The 19,155-nt window shown below is 37.4% G+C and overlaps 1 protein-coding gene across 1 annotated transcript in view; it reads left to right on the plus strand.

Moving 5' to 3' along the window:
* Positions 1–19,155, plus strand: part of ADAM10 (ADAM metallopeptidase domain 10) — a 118,461-nt gene that overhangs the window by 61,908 nt on the left and 37,398 nt on the right. Inside the window, 1 exon segment of the mRNA NM_001130531.1 lies at positions 11,260–11,360. Coding sequence (NP_001124003.1) covers positions 11,260–11,360 — 101 coding nt within the window.

A 19,155-nucleotide genomic window follows, 5' to 3' on the forward strand; every position in this document is an offset into this window, starting at 1 on the left:
GGACAGCAGCTATATCTCTGATTCAATCCCTACCTAGCTTGGGAGCTTCCATATGCTGCAAGTGTGGCCCTGAAAAAAAAAAAAAAGTATGTGTATGTATATGTCCTGGGGTAAGTGGAACTAAAACTCTGTCTTTCTCATCTCTTAGAGCATAACCCAGTGCTTGATGTTTATACTGGTGACCTTGTGAGCCTGCCTGAGGATATTGGTCCAATACTTGGGCCTTGAAAGAACTGCTTCTAAAGAAGCATTATGATACCAGATTTATTATAAAAATGTTAAATTCTGTTCATGGTTTATATATTTGGAGATTAGATAATCTCTGTAGGCAATCATGTTATATTTATCTTCAAACATTAGACTAGGAATTCATTGATGTGGATTTTACTGGTTTTTAGCAACTGTAGAATCTTAGAATTGTTGGGGAAGGAAAAAATTTCCCTCTGCTCTTTTTAGATTCTTCTAGCTGGTCTAAGAATTAAACCGACATGAGACAGATTAACAGGAGGAAATAAAATTTAAGTATGTATGTATGAAGTCTCTGGAAAAATGAGACTCCAGAACAAGGTTAGGCAGTTGAGGTTTACATGGCATTTGGAAGGAGAAGGGGCTAAGGGTTTGATACGTCAAAGAGGAGGAAAAAAATTATAGCAAGATGGAAAAGCAAATGTTTGGTAAACAAATGCTTGCCATGCCATGCAAGGACAATGGGACACAGAGAGGACTTTAGTTTCTAGGCCCTGCCAGGTTCCTCTTACCACACCTAGCCCATATTCTTTGTATTTACATCTCTCTGATGATAGTGCTCTTCCTGGACCAGGTTCTTTATCTAAAACCTTTGAGGCAGTTATAGGGGAGGTAAAAAGAAAGGCTTCTGGAGTCTTCTGTTTCTTAAAAATCAGTCTAAAATAACCCTCAGGCCAGAGAGACACATTTTGGGATGACAGACTACAGAATCATGGATTTAAAAGTGATCTTTAAGATCAACTACATAAAACTGTTTCAGAGTTTAATTCATTTGCTTAAGATCACACAAGTTAGTGGCAGACATAGTAGGAAGAAAGCACAAGAGGTAATAGCATTTGTATGAGAAAGTTTGAAGGAAAATCAGGATGATGTTTTAGAATAGCTTTGTGACATTATGCAAGTAAGTAACTTACTTTTTCTGGGTTTGTCTCATTTTTTTTCATGTTACGAAATGAGGTCATTAGATCATCAATATTCCTTATTTTTTCTAAAATTCGATGAGTCCAAACTACTTTTCCTCTAAAGCTGGAAATATTTTTGATTTTTCTGATTATCAAATGACTATATAAAATAGACATTCTTGCATGTGAATTAAGTAGAAGATGAAGTGTCTATCACCATTGGCATTTTGGTGAATAGTCCTTTAGATCTTACTTATTACTTAAACCATTTTAAATTTTATTTGCAATTTATCTTAGATTTGTTTCTATGCCAATAAATATAGCCCTACCTCTTTAATGGCTGTGTACTATTTCATTGTTTCATTGATGAATGCATTATTTACTAGCTCATCACTAAATAGACTTTTTTTTTTTTTTTTTTTGTTTGGTCTTTTTAGGGCTACTCCACGGATATGGAGGTTCCCAGTTAGGGGTTGAATCAGAGCTGGGCCTCTGGCCTATGCCACAGCCACAGCAATGCCAGATCCAAGCTGCATCTGTGACCTATACCACAGCTTACGGCAATGCCCAAGCCCCGACCCACTGAGCAAGGTCAGGGATCAAACCCATGTTCTCATGCTAGTTGGATTCGTTAATCACTGAGCCATGATGGGAACTCCTAAATAGGCATTTATTGTGTTTATTACTTTTTTCTATTGCTGCAGCGTACCTTATTGTGTGTAATTTCCCCCCTCATTGTATGAATATTTGCTTAAGATTAATTTTTAAAAGTGGTGTTTTCAGATATTTAAATTTTGATATATATTGCCAGATAACTCTAAGAAGGTAGTACAAATTTATGCTCTCTTATCTAGAAAGTTAACATTGATTTAATACACATTCTACAGACATATCTAATTGCTCCACAAAAGTGACATTTAAAAAAAAAATACAGGATTCAGTCAAGATTTACACAGTGATGAACAGGGCAGAGGTTCTGTCTTAATGTACTTTGCAGTCTAGTGATGCTGTTTATAACTGGTCAGCATAATAAAGCAACATTTCTCCTATCGGCCTGACACCCATGGTCCCCTTGGTCCCACCACTAACTCTTTCTTCTTAAAAATCAGAGGTAGCAAGGGACATGTCTGGACCAGCTCTGCATTTCCTAGGAGATCAATGTTGTGAGTGCATGTGGAAAAGGGCACCATCTTTAGCTTATTCTCTCATTTTTACTATGCCCCTCTTCCCCTGCTCTCCCCACCCTCCCCAAATAGAGACTTGACGTGGGGGATGGGGAAGGGAGTACTAGGGAGAATGTGACATTTGTCCACTGGAGTTAGAAGGAGGAAGGACAGTTGGGGACTGCTTAACCCATTCTTCTCCAAACTCTTCATGTCTCCTTTAAAAAAAAAGAAAACAAAAAAAACCTATTGTTTTTACTGTCTCAGTGAATCCTTGTTGATTTTTGGGAACTTTGGGAATAAGTGGCACTTTCATGGGCAAGAACCCCACTCATCTCCCTCCAGATAAGAGCAAAGCAACTTTTTGTACATTGTCTATGGAATCACTCTCTTTTAAATTCAATTAATGTAATGAAAGTTAGGTCATTTGATTAAATTTAGTGATTCATTGCATGTTATTGGAGGACTTACACCAAGTTTTGTACTCTGCAGTCAAATTCCTAACCTGGCAGTCATACAGAGGGAGGGATACCTTGCTGGGTGTAGTGAGGAGGCAAAGTCTACTTTAGTTAGTATGTGGTGAGAGGTGGTTGTTTTAAGCGTGGCACTTTTGGGCAGATGATCTGAGCTGTAAATATTCACCCTTCCTGGAGTGGATGATTGAGAGTTAACTAGAGCTATTTCCTGCTTGAGGTGGTATCACAATATATGTATTATTTATATTTGTGCCTCCTACAACAAAACAGAAGCAAGTGGTTGGCATGCAAAGGAACTGGGAGAAAGGCCTTAGATTTAAAGCTGATCTTTGTTTTAAATAGGCTGAATATTCTACACCAGTGACTCATTCTTTGTGAAAGAATATGCTGTTTGGCCTTTTCAGAGGAACTACAGTGCATCCTATGATTTAGCATCTCAATGAGGGCTTATTCATTAGCTGAACAAAGGCTTTTTCTAGAAATGGGGATTATATTGTCAGTAATTTTAGAGGAAAAATGTCATTGTCCATTTTCATAGTTAATATGGTGACCAGGGAAAATGGGCTCTTCTAGAACTTTTGAAAGTATATGGGAAACATTTTATACTTGATTCCCTTATTCTCTGGGGAGAATTTTGTGCTGACAGATTTTGAAGCTGTTGACTGAAAAAAAAAAAAGGCACAGCTTATAAATTGAGAGTTATGTTTTATTTGGTGGACAAAACTGAGGACTTAAGCTGGGGAGATAGCCTCTCTGATAGCTCTAAGGGACTGCTCCAAAGAAGTAAGGGAGGAGCCAATATATATAGCAGTTTTTGCAAGACCAGGTAGTCAGAACTTGCAAAGATTACTGTTAACTGAAGAAAACCAGGTATCTTAAGTTAAGGAATTTAGTGCTTTTCTATTTATGGGACGATGCAAGAGTTTGGGCTCATTGAAATCATTCCCCTGATATACATCTTAACTATCTAGGACCAGTATCCTGCTTTTCTCCATCCTGAATCCTCCTCACAGAGTGCACAGTTGGAGGTGGCTGCAATGGCTGAGGGCTTGGAGGTGCGCAGCCTGTTTATCTTCATCCTAAGTTCCTTCAGGGCTCACGGTCCAGGGGTGGCTGTAGTGCCTTGGTAGCTGAATCCTTTGTTTACTGATAGGGCAGGCAACTTTTTTTTTTTTTCATTGACAAAGCATATATACATACTGTTTTATTGCTTTGGAAAAAAATTTTTGCCCTAAATATCAAGCTTTCAAAAAGAATGTATATATAAAATTTATGATATATAAAATATAATTTACAAAGAAATAAAACACTATAGTTCTTTTAAAAATTATAATTCTTGGTGTTTCTTGATAACTTAATGTGTTACATTATAATGTACTAAATAATAGTTTTATTATTTTTATTCCCCATACATTTATAAACAATAAGGGAGTTTCAATATTTTGACAAAAATTTTTGAAGGTCATGGAACGGTTATAATTTTCTGCCTTAATTATTAAGATGGCTTTGCATTGTTTCAGCTTGCATGGGCAGTTTTACTGCCTATACTAATGTGGTAAAGCTGGGACTGCCTGTACTTACACAGTGAAATGGAATTGAGAAGGGACCCTGAAAATGCAGTATCATTGCCAGGAGGCATAAAGGAACTGCTTGAGGTTATAGATTATAATTTTTGAGTGAGAGTAGTTATAGTTACCAGTTTCTCCAGCCTCATTCAGCTGGAGGGGTATAGGTAGAGAGTTGAATTTAAGCAGGTTTTGGTTGGGAGTTGGGAGTGGGGGAATGGCAAAGAAATTTAAGGCAAATGCAGTGGAGAAACTATAAAATAATTGACTATGGAATTTAAACTGAATAAGGAGAAAGAAGATATCCAGTAGTGAACAGGGTGGTAGCATTGGCGGGTTGAAGGATTTTCATGCTGTTGAAGGAAATATTCTGAAGAGATGAGTGTTAGAAAGAAAGTAGGATAAGGAAGTTGAGATTAAGAAGAGGTTTCACTTACCAGTAACAATAGGTTCTAAAGTTTGACCTTGTAAGGGAGAGGTTGAGGTAGGAGACCACCCTTGGAGAAAGGTAGTATGAGTGTATTGGAAGGATGATCAGCATGAATGTTGGAGTTGCTAATAAGAGTTATGATTGGGTGGTGTCAGAGTGACAGTGAGTTAGGAGCTATAAATAAGGTAATAGAGGCAAGTAGTGACTTGGAGGCAGCAAAACCTATGGTAAGTTGGAATACTTGGTGATGTGGTCCATGACTATGAAAGTCTCAGGAAAAAGAGAATAGTCTTGATGGGCCCAAGACAGAAAGTGGTAGATGGCTGGACGTGTTTAGTGAAGTGAGGCTCAAGGGAATGTCTCCCAAGAATAGGGAGAATTCTAGGCCTTCCCCTTGATTCCTGCTGGAATCCTCCTGATAGAGGTGAAGAGTGCTGCAGAATGCTTCTCTTGACACTTACCAGATTGATCTGGGGTAGCTGTGAGGTGGCCACAGTGTGTGGCAGCTTGAGGCGAGATCTCAGTTTCCCAACCAGGGATTGAATCAAGGTTGCGGCTATGAGAGCACCAAATCCTGACCACTAGATGACAAGGGCCAGTAGCTAGGAGCAGGGCCCTGGCTCTTTGCTTCAAAGAAGGAATTCAACAAAGAGACGGAAAGTACTAAAACAGGTAAAGTGTTTATTATGAGAAAAAAGTGCGGATAGCCACTTAGGTGGGCCCAGAGAAAGAGTCACAGGCCTATGGGGTGGTTTAAGTCATTTCTGTGGTGGCAGTCTTCTGGGTTCTCTCTTGGCCAGCCGTTTTGCTTTGTCTGGCTTCAAGTCTGTATTCTGTCTGAATCAGGACCCTCCCCTGTGTGCGTGCTTGTGCATGATTTAGCCAAGATGGGTTCTGGCACAAGGGTCTCTGGGAAGTTGACAGAACCTGTTATGGTCTGATGCTCCCCTCCCTTCTCTGACGCCAAGGAAACTTTCTGCACACATGTAGTTTGGGAGGTCTTCTTGACTTCAAGAATGAGAAATGTGTGGTCTCCTTTTACCTGAGCAAGATTCAGCCTGTCTTTGCTCCTGCCATTATCTTTACCTTGAAGTATCTGTCCTCAGGGGACAGATTGCCAGTGCTCAGCTTGGGGCCCATCTGTCTCCTGCCTCAAGATGATGGGCCAGAAGAGGTGATTTTATGAAACATTAAGTGCTCCCTTGATTCCAGCCAAATGCAACCTATTAGGGGTGGGATAGGGGCAGGGCAGTCTTATTATTGAATCCAGGCCACCTTTTCACCCTGGGGAGTGATAGTCTGCTAGATGGATGGCTGTTCTATTTTTAAGTATTTGGCGGCTTCCTTTCAATTCCTGCTGATGTTAGCCTGTTGGCGGTTTTGGTATTATACTGGTGCTTGCTTGGTTCTAACCATGTGAAGGAATGGTAGGAAAGAAATTCACTCTAATATCACCTGTATTTACAATGTCACAAATACATATGTGTGTATATATCTGTGTATATTTGTTTACACCTGTAAATAAACTTTATATATTTTATCAAGTAGATGAGGTATCCATTCATTAAGTAGTTATTTGATTATCTTAATCTTAATTTTCAAATGCCTAACATCAGTGCCAGTGTATTGATGACTTAGAGTACCAGTGTCCTTATTATTAATATCTGAAAGGTATTTTATTGAGATACTATATAGTAGGGATTACTGATTATATGTAAATCAGATATATATTTCGCATTGGCCTCCCTTATCATTATATCAAGAAAAATGATGTTTTAGTGTTTAAGATAGGGATATTTTTTTCTCTGTTCCTGAATTTTGTAAAATGTTTAGTTAAATGCTTTGCACATACAATTGTTCACATGTTTAGAAGCTATGAAATAATCTCTTCCAGAAACACTTTGTAGCAACTTTTTTGTGCCTGTACAGGGACAGATTCAAAATTCATAGTAATTTTTTTTTTTTTTTTTGGTCTTTTTGCCATTTCTTGGGCTCCTCCCACGACATACAGAGGTTCCCAGGCTAGGGATCGAATCGGAGCTGTAGCTGCCGGCCTACATCAGAGCCACAGCAATGCGGGATCCGAGCTGTGTCTGCAACCTACACCACAGCTCACAGCAACGCTGGATCCTTAACCCACTGAGCAAGGCCAGGGATCGAACCTGCAACCTCATGATTCCTAGTCGGACTCGTTAACCACTGAGCCACAACGGGAACTCCCATAGTATGCTTTGTATGAAGGGTAAGTTCTAATTTCTGTCATGATGATATTACAACATTTGGTATTTCTTAGATTTGAAAAAACCATGCTTATCAGTTGACTTTACCACATTTTGAAGTGTATTAGTTGAGCTGAATTAGGTATGAAAACAAAACGTTGTTTTGACATATTTGTTATGTGGTGGACTTCTAACTAGATTGCCAATGAATCTCACAGCTTTTAGCTTTCTAAAACTGAAAATTTTGCATTTAATACATTTTCTTAAAAAACTTAGAAAAATAATAACAGCACGTATTTCTCTAAATATGCAAAATATTTAATCTGAGTGTTGCAGAGTCTACCAGCTTCTATCTTTAGTTAAAAGATGCAGTTATTACTGTACTGTGAAATACAGCTTAGTTGTGCTTAATTTTTTTGGTTAGAATTGTATTTTGGGATGAGTGAAAACTAGTTAAAAGTGAAAGTATTCAAGAAATAGCAAGAAATACTAACACTGCTGAACAATTTCTGATATGCTAGGTCAAGATTATTTGGCTGTTGTCTGTGATAGGAAAAATATGCCAAATGCCAATGTAGATTAGCTATAAAATGACTTATTTGCTCTCCTTAACAAAAGTTTTTTACCCCGTATTAAGTTGTAATGCTGTCTGCAGTACTAGACAGTCCCCAAATTTAGTGATAAAATACACTGAAAATTCACTTCTCACTCTGTAATAACTTTATATGAATATTCCTTATCAGGCAACTTTTCTTCCTGAATAAATGATTCAGGAATCTAGGCTACTTTATTTTTGTTCTGTATTATTGGGCCCTTCCCAGTTTGTCTCCTGCCAGCCATTCAGAAGGTGAAAAGAGCATGGGAGAACCCTGGCCTGTATACTTCTCTGCTGCTCCCGTTCTTTCAGCTGGAACTCAGTTATTCTTCACACCTAACTTGGAAGGGAGACTAAGAAGTTTTGTCTACCTTTGTACATAATGTACATCATGAGGAATGGCTGCCAGACTGGATCAAGAGTAGAGTTGTTTTTTCAAATAAAATCTTTGAACGTTTATTTTTTTTATTTTTATTTTTTTTTACTATTTCACTGATTGATAGGCGGCTGATGTGAAGAGTTTTTGGAAGGTTGTGCATTTTGGTAAACAGATGATTCCCTCTCACCTCCTGTCCCCTACACTTAAAATTGGTTGTGTAGGGTGTGTGGGATGCAGATACCAGGGGTGGTAGACATTTGGGGAAATTTCATCTCAAAACTGGCTATCATGATTTAATCACAGGGCTTTTCTTTTGAAAATCTCAGTTAAATACTTTCCTATTTGCGAGTGGGGTCATTGAGGTACATGCACCTATAGACATAGGTGTTCAGGTCTATGGGAGGGATAGCAATTTAAAATATGGGGGTTAATAAGGTGGTTTTAAGAAACTTCATGATGAATTTGAACTGTAGTTTATAATAGCTTGTGTGTGTGTGTGTGTGTGTGTGTGTGTGTAGATGTCTAATTGAGCTCTTTTAAACATTTCATGAAATGCTGGAGTTCCCGTTGTGGCGCAGCAGAAGCGAATCTGACTAGGAACCGTGGGGTTGCGGGTTCGATCCCTGGCCTCACTCAGTGGGTTAAGGATCCGGCGTTGCTGTGAGCTGTGGTGTAGGTTGCAGATGCAGCTCAGATCTATCACTGCTGTGGCTGTGGTGTAGGCCGGCAGCTATAGCTCCGATCAGACCCCTAGCCTGGGAACCTCTATTTGCCGTGGGTGCGGCCCTAAAAAGACAAAACAACAACAAAAACAAACAAATTTCAGGAAATGTTAAAGGTTTATTTCATTTAGTTTACATTAGCCTAAAGTAAATGGCAAAATAGATTCCGATTAAGTATTGACTTAATAAACAAATCTAATTTAAGGCACCACAAACTAACCCATAAAGGAAAAATAAGAACATGACATCCTAGTTGAGTAAGTTAGTTGCTTGTCATACTGGAACAAAAATCAAAATAAGCTTTTGAAAATATATACATTAATCTCATCTGTTTTTCTGTGGTAAATATTTTTTATATTGGTACTCTGTAAGAAGCATTTTTTATTTCTCTGCCTAGCTGCTCCTGGGGTCTGCAGAAAGACTCCTCCTAGTACACATTATTATCTCCTAAAAAATAGATAAGTCCATGACTTAAAATTAGCAAACAAACTAGGCCCCGCTTTTAGTTGTTGGAAACTGGACTATCCCAGTATTGAGTTAAAGTAACACAAAATGAAAGTTTTATAAATAGCATCAAACTATGAACTTGGCTTTACATGACAGTTGAAACAAGTAGCAAAGTTCTAAGAGATTTAAAGTATATCAACTGAAGAAGGAACTTAAGTGTGTGTGTACACTTGTCTATGAATATGCTTATACATTTTTTGTTTATTGAAATTTGTGTGCTTGGAATGGAGAAATTTCTTCAGCTGGTGGTTGAGGCAAACTAGGTCCCATCTGGGCAAGGGTCATTGGGACAATTTTATGTTAAAATCATAGTAACAGAGGAAGGCATTTTGATGATAATATGGCAGATCCCTTGAAACATGGAGAAGTGAAAATCTTAGCGTATTATACTGGAGAACTTTCCACCCTTTGTGGTAGATTCTTAATAGATATATGTTGGATGGTATTGTATTCTCACTCCAAAGCCAACTTTTGAAACCTATGAGTAATAAATAGTAGATTTTTTTCTTATTCAAAGCTTTTGTTATGTTAGTTTTCCACTTTGAAATAATTTGATTTTACAGATACTGCAGTTGTTTAGTCCTAATTTTATTTTGAAAATTTCAAACTTAAAAGCAGTTACAAGAAGAGTTCCTGCTGTGGTGTGTTTTGTACTGCACAACTCTCCCCCACCCCCACTTTTTTGGGGGAAATGATTGGAAAGCAGATTTCAGACATCATGAAACTTCATTACTAAATACTTCAGCACTCATCTCCTAAAAATTTGTACATTTCCTAAGTAGCTAAATTGTTTCACTCCTTAAAAATTAACATGAATTCAGTAATATCATTTACTATATAGTCTGTAGTAAAACTTCTCCAGTTATCCTAAAGTGCCTTTTTTTGCATTTGTTTATTATATCTCTTTTAGTGTCTAAATCAAGCCTCCTCACCCCACCCCCACCCCCGTTTTGATTTTCACTTTTTTCTTTCTTTCTTTCTTTCTTTTTTTTTTTTTTTTTGGTCTTTTTGCCATTTCTTGGGCCACTCCCGTGGCATATGGAGGTTCCCAGGCTAGGGGTCCAGTCGGAGCTGTAGCTGCCAGCCTACGCCAGAGTCACAGCAACTCGGGATCCGAGCCGCATCTGCAGCCTATACCACAGCTCACGGCAATGCCGGATCTTAACCCACTGAGCAAGGGCAGGGACCAAACCTGAGACCTCATGGTTCCTAGTCGGATTCGTTAACCACTGTGCCACGATGGGAACTCCTCTTTTTTCTTTTGGCTGCACCCATGGCATATGGAAGTTTCCAGGCCAGGAATCACATGTTTGCCACAGATCTGGCAATGCCAGATCCTTAACCCACTGCTCCAGGCTGGGGGTTGAACCTGTGCCTCTGCAGAGAACGTCAGATCCTTAACCTACTGCACCCATGGCAGGAACCCTGAATTTCTCTATTTTTTTAATGACATTGCCTTTTTTATGTGTCTAAGTCAGTGACCTAAAGAATGGCCCACATTCTCAGTGTGTCTGAATTATACATTGAAAAAATTTAAGCTCAGTTTGCTCTTATCATGCCATGGAGTGTGTTTCTAGGTTACTTTCCCTTAAGTCTTATTGGTATTCATTGAAGGAGTTCAAACCAAATGTAGTATTACATTAGCCTAACTGTAGTTCAGATTGAGGTAGCTTTGTAAACTTGCAGTATAAGAAATTTAATGTGTTCAAAAGAAAAATTATAAATTACAAAATGAAGTAAATTGTAGTATTAGGATGAAGTGGGAAAAGTTGGGAGAGTTAAACCCAGAATAAAGAATGATTACTGGTTTTTTTTGTTCATTTTTTTCCCTAGTATTCACAAATCATTCATTTGACAAAATCAGGGACCAGTAATATTGATGGAGAACTTTAGAACCTGCTAGGTTTTAAAATAATGTTCCTAGCATAATGCCTTTCCCATTGGTGCTCAGTGAGCATTTATGGCTTTCATTAATTATGACAATTACATTTTCATTTGTAAGATAATTGGTAATATATAAACATGTGACAGTGATGACATTTCTTTGTATTTTAGACTATCCCCATAAATATGGTCCACAGGGGGGCTGTGCAGATCATTCAGTATTTGAAAGGATGAGGAAGTACCAGATGACTGGTGTAGAAGAAGTAACACAGGTAAGGATTTTAATACATGCTTGTCTTTAAGAAATAGAAATGAAGTTGGGCACGTGTTTCTGCATTAAAACGTATATTCTAGAATTTCTAAAAGATGTATACTACTCAGGAAATATTTATATTTTTTGATACTCAAGGAGGCCAGGTAACTTGCTTATAATAAAGATATGATGCTGAAATTTGAATACACATCTGCATGACTCAAAAAACATAATTTGTTCAGGAGTTCCCGTTGTGGGTCAGTGGATTAAGGACCTGACCTTGTCTCTCTGAGAATGTGGGTTTGATCCCTGTCCTCACTCAGTGGGTTTAAGATCCAGCATTGCCACAAGCTGCAGCATAGGTCACAGATGCAGCTCAAATCCAGTCTTGCAGTGGCTGTGTTGTAGGCCTGCAGCTGTAGATCCTAGTCAACTCCTATTCCTGGAACTTCCATATGCTGCAGGTGTAGCCCGAAAAAAAAGAAAAAAGAAAAAAGAAAAACAATAATATGTCCAAAATATACTCTTACATGTTTTATCTTAAAATTAAAAAAAAAAAATCCATTCCAATCATGTGTTTTGAGTAAATTTGTTTGTATTAGTATGAAAATGAGAGTGACCAACTGACCAACTTGTCTTGTTTTGCCTGGGACTTCTCCATTTTAACACTGAAAACCATGTGTCTTTGAGCAACCCAAGATGTTTAGTTACCATAATAAAAATCACAGTGCTTTTGATATTTTAATTGTAAGTTTTCCTGATATTGACTATTGATCTTTTTTTTTTTTTTTTTTTCTTTTTTTTTGGCTGCCTTGTGGAGTTCTCAGGCTGGGGATCAGATCCGAGCATCAGCTCCAGCAATGCTGAATCCTCTAACCCACTGTACCAGGCCAGGGATTGAACCTGCATCCTGGTGCTGCCGAGTTGCCACTGATCTCATTGTGGCACAGTGGGAACTCCCAACCATTGATCTTTTATTTTTTTTTTTGACTCCTTTATTTTATTCATAGGTGATAGGTTTGTAGTTATTTAAAACACAAGTTTAAAATTTAAAAAATTATTTTTATAATAAAACATTTATCATGTATTTTGGACATTTTTCCTAAAATTAGTTTCTTGAGTCAGATTCATGGGTAGATTAATGTTTCTTGAGTCAGAAATGTAGATTTGTGTGTTTCTTGGTCTGCAAAATGACATTTAAATGGTACTACTTCAAATGGGTCTTTCAAGAGTAAATGAGATTTTATTCTTTTATTTAATGAACAATTTTGTATTGATCTCCTCTTCTATGTCAGAAGTTCTAAGATTCTGAGAATATATGGAAATTGAGATGAAAGCTTATCCTCAAAAAGTTTATAGTTTAATTGGAGACAGAAAAATTAAGGGTAGTAAGAAATTAAGTAAAAGGTGATATCCTACACACAAGAAAACTAGTTAGCTTATCTCAGAAGTGTTTGAGGACAATGACCAGAGACTAAAAGAATAATTAATGCAGAAGTTAGATTGACCATGAAGAGATGGAAAGAGGAGGAACAGTGTATAAAGGCCAGAGAGAGAGCAAGACCAGTAAAGAATCCTTAACTTCAGGGTAGAGTGCAAGACTAGAGACTGGGATGGAGTTACCTGGTGGCTCAGTGAGTTAAAGATCCAGTGTTGTTACTGCTCTGGCTCTGGTTAGAGCTGCTAGGAACTTCTGCCTGTCCTGGGTGTTGCCAAAGACAAGACAAAACAAAATAAAATTAGAGACTAATTAGAAGTTGTTGTAGTTATTTAGTTGAGAAATGATACTGGCTTGTACTAAGGTGTTGGCAATATAGATAGAGAGGCTAAGACTGTAGATTGCTAGATATAATAGTGTTTAACAGTGGCTAAATATGTTTATATGTAAAAGTAGGTTATACTTTTTATATATCAGCAGTAGACTACCAGAAATGTAATACAAGGGGGACATCATTAATAATAGTATCAAGAATATCATGTTTTGAAGAACAAGTGTAACAAAGAATTGTAAGACCCATGTAATGAAAATTATAAAACTGTAGGAAATGTAACAGATGATCCATTTTCTTATGGAGAGATATACTCTATTAGTGGAACATACTACCTAATATAAGAACATTAATTTTTCTGCCATACTGATTTGTAGATTCAATACAACTCTGTATAAATTACAACATGGTTATTCACAGCACTTGATGGTTCTAAAATGTTACAAGGAAAAGTGAAAGCTAAGAATAAATAAAGCCCATCTAAAGGTGGTAAACAGGAGAGATTTACCCTAGAAGATATTGAGACTTATAGTAATTGAGAATGTAATGTTAGCATAGGGTTGAACAGATTGACCAGAGGAATAAAATTGAGTGCTCAGAATAGACCCATGTGTATATGAAACTTTGTTATGTAGTAGAGGTAAAATATCAAATCAGGGAGGAAAAATAGGGATGGTTGAATAAATGGAGCCAGAAAAAAATGAAGTTGAATTTTCATCTCACATTGTATTTAAAACAAAACAAAATTCTAATTGCATCTCTAAAATGAAAACTTTTAACTCATAATAGAACAAGTAAATAGAGATTTCCCTTTTCAGCTGTGACAGAGTAACTGGAAGAAACAACTAGAAAACCGGTGAGGTGGGGGGTAGGGTGTGGCTGGCGGTGGGCAGGAGAAGGGAGACGCAATTGTTTTCAAGTACTGGCTCACAGGCAGTGCAGGATTGAGATCCCTGAGAGTAAAGAAATAAATGTTTCTTGTGATTTCCCTGATTGTTGCCTGGAGACAAAATTTTAGGAATGGCACAGTGAAGGGCATCTCAAGAAAAGTAAGAAGTGCATAGTACTGTTGCAGAATTGAAGAGATAAAGTTGAAGAAGGCTGAGGTACCTGAATTTATGGGCAGAGTACCTGAGAGGTGACAGCTATGCTGAAAAAAAGCCCCAGAAATATGTGTAGGGGTTGACTTGAGTCTTAACATGCACAGGATGAAATTCTATGAGAAAGGCTACTCCAGATATGTCCTGACTAAGAGATCAAGGTGATTTTTAAGTAAATCAGCTGCCTGTCAGAATAAAGCTTAATCACACTTTTGTTAAAGTAGGACACTGGATTCAAATATTCAACAATGTAGCATTCACAATGTCTGGTGCTCAAAAAACATTGCTAGATGACAAGAAGCTCTAGAAGTTGAAAAAGTTGAAAACTGTGATCCATAATCACGACAAAAAAAACACCCAAATATGGTTAGAAATTACAGGTATTGGCACACATATGCCATGGATGCAACCCTAAAAAGACACAAACAAACAAAACAAAACAAAGAAGGAGCAGTCTGACAAAAAATATGGAACAACTGGATATTACCAAGGAGTTCCCATTATGGCTCAGGGGAAATGAATCCGATTAGTATCTATGAGGGATGCGGATTTGATCCCTGGCCTCTCTCAAGGGGTTAAGGATCTGGCATTGCCGTGAGCTGTGGTGTATGTTGCAGATGTGCTGGGATCCTACGTTGTGGCTGTCGTATAAGGCCAGCAGCTGTAGCTCTGGTTGGACCCCTAGCCTGAGAACCTCCATGTGCTGCTAGTGTGGCCCTAAAAAGCAAGCAAACAAACAAAAAACCTGAACTTATACCATAATACAAAACTTACATCTAATGCAAAATTCAACTCAAAATGGATAATAAATCCTTATGCTTCAAGATAAAACTTAAACTTGTGGATAAAAATATAGGGGAAATTTTTGTGACTTTGGGATAGACAACAATTTCTTAGGACATAAAAATAGTCACCTTGCCCTCCAAGTTTATAAACTCAATTTTGTCAAAATTAAAAATTTCTGGAGTTATCTTGTGGTGCAGCAGGTTAAGGATCTGATGTCCCTGCAGTGGCTTGGCTTGCTAATGTGGCACAGGTTTCATCCTTGACCTGGGAATTTCTATATGACGTGGGAATGGCAAAACAAAACAAAACAAAACAATTTAAAAATTTCACAAAAGACATAGTTGAGAAAATGTAGAAAGACACCACAGAGACTGTGAGAAAAACGTCAACATTTATCTGACAGAGGGCTTCTCCAGAATATAACAAGAACCCTTATAATTCAAATTTTTAATAAGTGCATTAACCTCAGTTAAAAAATGGACAAAAGCATTTGAAAAGATACTTGGCCAAAAAAAATATTAAAAATATTCTGGATTTTGAGGCAGAGAAACACTTTGAATAAGGCATACAATCTTTGACTACTAAGAAAAATTGTTATATTTCACTGTATGGAAATTAAGAGTGAAAGCCACCTTAAAGTGAAGACAGTTATAAACTTTGAGACAGTATTCACAATACATAAAATTGTACACTGGTGGTATAATAGTGACCATAGTTGCCTTCCACAGTACATAAAATTGACAAGGAATTATTTTCAAGAAACAGAGACATAGTCCTTCTCCTTTTTAGAATAACTACTAGAGACCAACCTGATATCAAAATAGGAATATTTAAAAAATCCATGTTTATATTTGTGTCTCCATGTGTGTATTTGTTTGAAGGCATGGGAGAGATAACGAGGCTGTGAAGAAGTATGGGGCTAGATCTAAGAGAAAAAAGAGGACACTTAGAAAGGTGAGCCTGACATTTGGGCTACCTTTTTTCTAGCTGTATCTTCTAGTTCCTGAGGAGGTAGCTAAGAGACTGAAAAGCTGAATAGAACCCTCAAATTCTTTTTTTTTTTTAATTTTCCCACTGTACAGCAAGAGGATCAGGTTATCCTTACATGTATACATTGCAATTACAGTTTTTCTCCCACCCTTTCTTCTGTTGCAACATGAGTATCTAGACATAGTTCTCAATGCTATTCAGCAGGATCTCCTTGTAAATCTATTCTAGGTTGTGTCTGATAAGCCCAAGCTCCCGATCCCTCCCACTCCCTCCCCCTCCCATCAGGCAACCACAAGTCTCTTCTCCAAGTCCATGATTTTCTCTTCTGAGGAGATGTTCATTTGTGCTGGATATTAGATTCCAGTTATAAGTGATATCATATGGTATTTGTCTTTGTCTTTCTGGCTCATTTCACTCAGGATGAGATTCTCTAGTTCCATCCATGTTGCTGCAAATGGCATTATGTCATCCTTTTTTATGGCTGAGTAGTATTCCATTGTGTATATATACCACTTCTTCCGAATCTAATCATCTGTTGATGGACATTTGGATTGTTTCCATGTCCTGGCTATTGAGAATAGTGCTGCAATGAACATGCGGGTGCATGTGTCTCTTTTAAGTAGAGCTTTGTCCGGATAGATGCTCAAGAGTGGGATTGCGGGGTCATATGGACGTTCTATGTATAGATTTCTAAGGTATCTCCAAACTGTTCTCCATAGTGGCTGTACCAGTTTACATTCCCACCAGCAGTGCAGGAGGGTTCTCTTTTCTCCACAGCCCCTCCAGCATTTGTTATTTGTGGATTTATGAATGATGGCCATTCTGACTGGTGTGAGGTGGTATCTCATGGTAGTTTTGATTTGCATTTCTCTTATAATCAGCGATGTTGAGCATTTTTTTCATGTGTTTGTTGGCCATCAGTATATCTTCTTTGGAGAAATGTCTATTCAGGTCTTTTGCCCATTTTTCCATTGATTGATTGGTTTTTTTGCTGTTGAGTTGTATAAGTTGCTTATATATTCTAGAGATGAAGCCCTTGTCAGTTGCATCATTTGAAACTATTTTCTCCCATTCTGAAAGTTGTCTTTTTGTTTTCTTTTGGGTTTCCTTTGCTGTGCAAAAGCTTTTCAGTTTGATGAGGTCCCATGGGTTTATTTTTGCTCTAATTTCTATTGCTTTGGGAGACTGACCTGAGAAAATATTCATGATGTTGATGTCAGAGAGTGTTTTGCCTATGTTTTCTTCTAGGAGTTTGATGGTGTCCTGTCGTATATTTAAGTCTTTCAGCCATTTGGAGTTTATTTTTGTGCATGGTGTGAGGGTGTGTTCTAGTTTCATTGCTTTGCATGCAGCTGTCCAGGTTTCCCAGCAATGCTTGCTGAATAGACTTTCCTTTTCCCATTTGATGTTCTTGCCTCCCTTGTCAAAGATTAATTGACCATAGGTGTCAGGGTTTATTTCTGGATTCTCTATTCTGTTCCATTGGTCTGTCTGTCTGTTTTGATACCAGTACCACACTGTTTTGATGACTGTGGCTTTGTAGTATTTCTTGAAGTCTGGGAGAGTTATGCCTCCTGCTTGGTTTTTGTTTCTCAGGATTGCTTTGGCGATTCTGGGTCTTTCGTTGTTCCATATAAATGTTTGGATTGTTTGTTGTAGTTCTGTGAAAAATGTCATGGGTCATTTGATAGGGATTGCATTGAATCTGTAGATTGCTTTGGGTAGTATGGCCATTTTCACAATATTGATTTTTCCAATCCAGGAACATGGAATATCTTTCCATTTCTTTACATCTTCTTTGATTTCTTTGATTAAAGTTTTATAGTTCCTGGCATATAGGTCCTTTACCTCTTTGGTCAGGTGTATTCCGAGGTATTTGATTTTGTGAGGTACAATTTTAAAAGGTATCGTATTTTTGTATTCCTTTTCTAATGTTTCATTGCTGGTATACAGAAATGCAACTGACTTCTGAATGTTAATCTTATATCCTGCTACTTTGCTGAATTTATTAATCAGTTGAAGTAGTTTTGGGGTTGAGTCCTTAGGGTTTTCTAGGTATAGTATCATGTCATCTGCATACAGTGACAGTTTGATCTCTTCTCTTCCTATATGGATGCCTTTTATTTCTTTTGTTTGTCTAATTGCTGTGGCTAAACCCTCAAATTCTTGAGGCTAATGATAAAAGTACTATTTAGGGTCTTTTAAGTAGGGCTTTAGATTGGGACCTTGGATGAAAAGCTGTTCCCTAGAAGTTAAGGTGAATCATAAAGTGATCTACCTCCCCTCACAGAGATTAAATTTTTACACCACATCTTCTTATTCTCTGATTGTATTAAGGTAATCCAAGATTACTAGTGTACCAAGTCTCATTGCTTGCCAGAAGTGAAAATAAATTTTTTTGAGAAAGATATAATCACCTGAAGCCTCATATTGTATCTGTGATTTTCCATATACATTATCTGGCATTCAGCTCAAAATAATTAGCATAGGAACAAATGAGACAATATGATGGAAGAATGAGAGGGGAAAAAAACTGCTGAACATGAGCCATTCAAGAATAAATGACACATTATACACCCTCAAAGAGCTTACAGTATAGCTGGGGTGTCACATGTGCAAACAATCTCTAAAGATTTTTGAATAATGAAATGATCAGACACAGATACAGGCTTTATAATATGTTCAAGTACATAAAGACAAAATTTTCAGCAGAAAATTGAAAGTGAACAAAAGAACCTAATAGAAATTCTAAAATTGAAAAATATAACAATTTGATGAGTTTAGATGTGAATGGTATGCCATAAGAAAATAAACTGCTTAGAAACAAAAGGGTAGAAAATACAGAAAAGAACTTGAGATATAGGTGATACATTAAAAAGGTCTAAAATATGTGTATCTTAGAAGGAGAAAAATGAGAGTGAAATAGGGAGACAGACAGTGGCTGAGAATTTTCCAAATATGACAGGTAATATCAAACAAAAAATTTAGTAAACCTTGTAGTTAGCACAGGGAAAAGCTTTTACAAAGAAAATATCGTAGCGTAGTATTAGAAAAGTCTAAAAACCAAGATATTCTCTTAAAAGCAACCAGTAAAAAAAAGTCCAGTCACCTTCAAAGAAGCAACAGTAAAAATGACAGCTCATTTCTCATTGGAAACAGTTGAAACCAG

The sequence above is a fragment of the Sus scrofa genome, chromosome 1 (genome assembly GCF_000003025.6).
Source record: "Sus scrofa isolate TJ Tabasco breed Duroc chromosome 1, Sscrofa11.1, whole genome shotgun sequence".
Classification (NCBI taxonomy): Eukaryota; Metazoa; Chordata; class Mammalia; order Artiodactyla; family Suidae; genus Sus; species Sus scrofa.